Below are 6444 nucleotides of genomic sequence, written 5' to 3' on the forward strand. Positions count from 1 at the left end.
ACTGTACACATGTAAAAAACAATTTAGGTCTCGTCAAACAAAATTTTAGAAATATAAATTTTTTATCAATCACTAAAGTAGTTCATGAAGGTTTACATTATTTAAAAGTATAACCAATTTCCAGTACAATTTATCAAAAATTACACAGGTTTTACATAAATGTCATTAGGTAATAAACAAACAAATGCAATTAGCTTCATATATTTTAATAATTATTAAATCACAAAATCATTCCTGTTAAATACTTTTGTTTTAGTATATTGTGAGAAAAATAATTGTTATTAATTACAATGGAAAATAATTAGAATTTAAAAAAAAACATTCAATGTGATACTTAAAATTGTAATTATTAATCAATTTTATTCTTATTATTTCAGGATGGAATGCAAATTCCCCAATATGGGCTTGCTACTGAAGTGCCTGAATTGCATGGCTTCTGGCCAGAGCAAGAAGTGGGTGGATACGAACCACCGATTCAAATGGCCGAAAATGGGCCTTCTCAAATCCCAGAATACGGGATAGCTGCAGGAACACCGCAATATATGCCAGCGCCTGGATTCTATCAATATGGGCCAGTGCAAGAAGTGGGTGGATACGAACCACCGATTCAAATGGCCGAAAATGGGCCTTCTCAAATCCCAGAATACGGGATAGCTGCAGGAACACCGCAATATATGCCAGCGCCTGGATTCTATCAATACGGGCCAGTGCAAGATGTGGGTGGATATGCGTCGTTTATTCCATTGTTTAAAAATAGGCCTAGTTCTTAATCAAAAGAAATACAAATGACAGATGAATCAAACAATGCATCGTCGGCACAAGTGCCAACTTATAGGCCATCATCGGTAGCTTTCGAAATTGAGCCAGCAACTGAAGTGTTGGTATGTGAGCCTACCGCTGAAAGAATAGCAGAGGCACCTCTCTTCTCAGGTTCGATGGAATGTTTACCAAATCATAATAAAGGTACATATCATTGATATTATTACAGTATTAATTTGATTATAATAGAAATATTTATGTAACTTGGATATATTTTTATCCATGCAACTTGAAATTGCAGTTAGATATTTGAGTTTGTTCCTTAAACCATCTTTAACTCCGGTATTGTCTTTTAGATAAGGGAGAAAATATCTTACGTTTCACTGAGCATTAAATATTAAATATATAAAATAAAATCAACTAAAAGACAACATTTAAAACATAAGTAACAAACGAATGATAAACATCGCCAATAAGAGATTATACTAATTTTATTTTTTTTTAACTAGAAATGATCGTATACACTCAGAAATGCAAATTAAAAAATAACTATTCGTTTTTAATATATAAATTTTGATGACATTTCAGCATTATTAATCATTAAACAATTCGATATTTTGGATCATTATATTATTTATTGACATTGCTGAATACATTTATAGCGTTAAATTCAGTTTTCATAATTAAACAAATGCAAAGAATACACATTTTTCAGAGGCTATCAGATGTTGTAATTATTNTCATAATTAAACGAATGGAAACAATATACATTTTTCAAAGGCTATCAGATGTAATTATTTTTGTTAATTAAAATTATACATTATTTTCTGTTCATTTTTATTGTGATTTTGGTAGTATAAAAATATTTTTTGGTTTAATTGTTATTAGACAATAAATTGATAATTAAATAGACGTCACAGACAGAAACTTAGTTATTAATTTTTACGTTTAAATATCTATAACTCAGACGTTTCGTAATTAAGCCAAGTTGCCAACGATAAGAGCGCATTTCCATTTAAAAATAACAAAATATCTGCAATTTTTCTCGTTTTCCTTCATCAAATAATCATGATGGTGTAAGACTAAGGGAATTTATCTCGATTTTACGTCTTCACTTTTTTCTTTTATTTATATAATTCTAAATTAACAATATGAAAGCGGTAGTATTGCATTCTCTTGTTGTCTGCGAGTTTTAAAGAGTTCAATTCTTACAANATTTTACGTCTTCACTTTTTTCTTTTATTTATATAATTCTAAATTAACAATATGAAAGCGGTAGTATTGCATTCTCTTGTTGTCTGCGAGTTTTAAAGAGTTCAATTCTTACAAGATATCTATTACAGAGCTGAAGATTTGGGCTTACATTTGAAAGTAATTCGACGGAATACACACGAGTATTGTTTATTTAATTGGCGTTTGGCAGTGTTGCAAACCAAAACCAGTAATTGTTTGTTGTGACATCCTCACGAAGCCAGGCTGCAATTTTTAATTATATTTGAAATTAAATAAATTTTTAATACGCTTTCCACCTCAAATTAGTAGTGGCATGCTCCTGTATATAATAATTTTTTTAACAATAATATCATCTATCTAACTGCATTCGGGAGGAAATCTTTGAATGGAAATAACGTGACTTTCAATTTGCATCGAAAGTTCATATATAGTTATTTGGGTATGCTGTTCCGAAGGTTTTTATTTGTCGGCTTTCTTTTATATAACTCCGTTCTTGAAATTGAAAAAAGACAGACTCATAGTCTGACAGACAACAGTGAAAATTTATAAGTCGACAATTGTTTTCAAGTTGCAGTCCAATTATCCAGCATAAAGCGAGCACATTATATATATTTGATCCTGATGCTTTACCTTCAAAATTCTGTAGCGCGTTTCTTTTTAAACACACCGAATATCTATTGTGTTCTTATATTTATAAATATCTCGTTTTTGCTATAAAATTGCATTCTAAATATACATTAAAATCTTGTTATATAATATTTGAATTAACCTAGTTTAATAATTACTCTGTTTTCTTTTATACTTTAGTTTCTGGTTCTCCAAGTGATGTCGAAGACACAAGTCAAACTAACTCTTCCCACTTGGATCAGAATAATGCAGGAAATTTCACCAAACATACAAAAATTACTGAAATTATCGAACCAGAAATACTCTCGAATAGAAATCGAGAAAGAAAAATCGATGAAATTTTTGATATTTCCGATGACGAAGGATTTTCTTCTAACGTAAGCTGATAGATTATATTAATAAACTACTAAATAATCTTACATCTTTTTAAACTTTATCACCGAAAAATAAATTAGAGTAATGTATTATTGAAATAGGATGCAAGTTATTTATTTATTATTAAATAAATTTTATGCCAATTAATTAAAAAATATTTTGGTATTTGAATGTTGTTCCTAACAGAAATCAGAATCACTTTCTATTTTCCATGTTTTCATTAAATATACAATACAATTTTTAATACATTAATTTGCAATAAAATTGCTGAATATGAATTTAACATTTTTTAAGTAAATTCGAAATTTATAAATATTTATTTTTCGTTATTTTACAGAATTTCGATGAGCGTAGGAATGAAGGTTTTCATTATTTTTCGGAACAATTCACGGAAACAGTGGACGACATCTACATTCACAAACCGTTAAAATAGAATTTTATAAATTTTGAAAGATTTTCTCTTGTAAATGAAATCATTTATGAAGAAGACGAGTTTGAATACGAAAATTTATCATAAGAAGACGATGATTCCATCCATGCAGATAGCGAATTAAGAAACAGTAAACATTCCGATGATGTCGTCGATTCAGTTAACGAAATTCAACAAATGAATGTTGAAAGTAAAGTGCCGTCAATATCTTCCACGAAAGATGATATTCAGGAAGAAAACTTTGTTAATAATATGAATACGACATTCATACCTTAAAAATATTGTTGACCGAATTTTGTGTATTATATGTACAGTAACTACACAATGTGAATATGTAAATGTGTAAATTTGAAATAAGCATTTGTAGCGGTGTGACGTGAAAAAGTAATTCGAATATTGTTTTATTGAAATTTCAATTGTCTAAAACAATATTATGTCGATGTTCGTGTCACTTATGCGGACAACAACAAAAATGCAATTCACTGAATTAGCATGTGGTTTTCGACAATGCCTATTTAATATTTAAAAAAATACAGTTTATTTTTTAATGAATATTTACTACGGATGGAGTTTCATGTAATTCTTATTCAGACACCTTAAAAAAACATAATGAAGGTTTCTTCTTTTCTGATAATCCTAAAGTCTTGACAGTCTTATTTGACTCGCACAAAGCAGAAAATGGCATTTTTGTATTATTGCCAAAAGCATAATTAGGAATTAAAATATAATGATGTTATTATAATTAAATTTTATAAATAACGAAGTGTAAATTTTTTGTTTTAGTGTACGATGATAAACAGAAACAAAAGCAGGAGTTTCAAGACTTAACTAAATGCGAAAATAACATAAATGAGAATGATAGTTCTTTATCCGAAGACGAAACCATTAAAGAATACGAAAAGGTGAGAAAATATTTTCTACATTTCAGTAGTTTAGACGAATAAAACTTTTTTCTCATTTGCAAAATATATACTTTTATTTTTATTTCGACTTTTTTCTCCATGTCTGAAATTGTTAAATACTTAAATGAATTTAAAATTATATATATTTAGATTGTAAAAATTTAAATACTAAATGGCAATCACTAAATTCACTTAATTTCCTTACAAATAACATTTTCTGTCTTTCTATACCAAATTTCGGAATTCGACGCAATCGGCAGGACGATGTTTATCTGTATTTTAAAACGTCGATTAATGCCGCGTAACTCGATGCAAAAACAGCTTTACTTTGAATAATTAAGTGCAATTTACGATAGCTATGGCGATATAACACTCCTGTTACGCTCACAGTCTAGTTTAGTTAATTTAGTAAATAACAAAAGTTGTCGAAGCAGAAGTTTCCAGTAGTTATTGTTTTTAAATAGGCATTACTGTATTAATAATGGAAAATTTCCTATTGAAATTACAACTAATACCATAGTACGATTATTGCTAAGCTGTAAGAGTTTTCTACTGTATAATCTATGCACTAGATTATCTGCCTGAGTTAGGGTTTTCTTTTATTTAGAATAGTAATAATACATACGTTCGAAAAATTATAATATCGCGGATTGTGCTACATAAAAGTTAAATACACAGCATCTATAGCTGCGCTCGGGATTCTTCGGGATGTATAGTGGTATGCACACATCAAAATCAAGTGACGTCTGCATACCACTATACATATAATAAGTATATGAATGTGACTGTGTGTCTATAACTAAGCGCGTAAACTAGTTTTCTAAAGTAATTCAAAATGTTTACATTATATTTTGATATAACACAAATAGTGATTTAAAAAACTTATAAAATGCCTGCCCCACCAACCTTTTTAATCTAATTCGTAACTACCTTAAAGACAGAAAAGCTGTCCTCCAAATTGGCAACCTATCACACTATAAGAATGTCGTCCGGTGATGCCCACAGGGTTCCGTCTGCGGCCCCCTCTTATGGAACATTGCATTCAACAATTTCCTTAATTCCAATTTCGGCCAGGACTCCTTAACTGCTTATGCAGATGACGTTATGGTTCTTGTTGGTGGTACATCCCGGGCTGACCTGGAAAATAAAGCCAGTAACATTCTCCAGAAAATACATCGCTGGGGTATTCTCCACAAACTGCATTTCAACCCCCAGAAGACCAGGGGAATCGTTTTCAACAGTCCTCGCAAACCCAACTTATATAAAAGAGTTCCTACCATTAAAATTAATGGACATTCCATTAAAATACAGAAGACTTTGAAGTACCTGGGCGTCGTTCTTGACTTCCACCTATCTTGGGAGCAGCACATAAAATACATCTGCGACCGTGTTGGCCTCATCTTCCACTCCTTTGCTAGAGTGGCCAAAAACAACTGGGGCCTTAACTCCGAAGCCATGAGTGTAATATATGACACTATCTTTGTTCCCATCGTGACCTATGGCTGTGGCACTTGGGGCAATGCCGCCGTGAAATCCCATCCACGTCGGAAGCTGATCTCTGCCCAGAGGACAGCATTACTACGCATCGCTAAAGCTTACCGTACTGCTCCCAACTCCAGCCTACAAGTGATTTGTAAAAAGCCACCAATAGACCAGATAATAAAACTTTACAGCGAAGTCTGGAACATCAAATGGGGCAATAACATCACCACCAGCTCTACTACTATTCAGGCAGACATGCTCGAATGCCCGATCAACTACAGCAACTCACCTTATCCTAATGAACCTCCCAATTTCATCCATAACTTTCACTCTCCTCCTTCCATTGACATCTACACTGACGGATCAAAAATCGACAACCAGGTGGGCTGCAGCTTTGTTGTTTTCCAGAATGGAACGGAGATCTTTAACCAAAGGAACCGGTTACACGGCAGCTGCTCTGTTTTCCAATCTGAGCTGCTTGCCATCAAGACAGCCATCGATTGGTGCTCCGTGAACTTCCACAACACCAACATTGCACTACACTCTGACAGCAACTCCGCCATCTCCCTCATAAGTCACAGAAACCTTCACCCTATTGCATATGTCATCCACGAAGCTGTCAAAAACTGTAGCAAC

The 6444-nt window shown here is 32.1% G+C and overlaps 1 protein-coding gene across 2 annotated transcripts; it reads left to right on the forward strand.

Annotated features, from left to right (window-relative positions):
* Positions 1-319: 319 nt before the first annotated feature.
* LOC111616170 lies at positions 320-5118 on the forward strand. Of its 2 annotated transcripts, XR_002755202.1 has the most exons (4): positions 320-963; positions 2800-2996; positions 3332-3808; positions 4208-5118. XR_002755202.1 is itself a non-coding variant. In XM_023357591.1 (3 exons), the coding sequence occupies exons 1-3, from the start codon at positions 786-788 to the stop codon at positions 3425-3427; spliced, it is 471 nt and encodes a 156-aa protein (XP_023213359.1). In that variant the 5' UTR covers positions 320-785; the 3' UTR covers positions 3428-3885. The 2 variants fall into 2 exon arrangements, 1 of the variants encoding a protein (XP_023213359.1); XM_023357591.1 differs by lacking the exon at positions 4208-5118 and having other exon boundaries at positions 3332-3885.
* Positions 5119-6444: the final 1326 nt, after the last annotated feature.

The sequence above is a fragment of the Centruroides sculpturatus genome, unplaced genomic scaffold (assembly GCF_000671375.1).
Source record: "Centruroides sculpturatus isolate CEXI.00-Female unplaced genomic scaffold, Cexi_2.0 scaffold2872, whole genome shotgun sequence".
Taxonomy (NCBI): Eukaryota; Metazoa; Arthropoda; class Arachnida; order Scorpiones; family Buthidae; genus Centruroides; species Centruroides sculpturatus.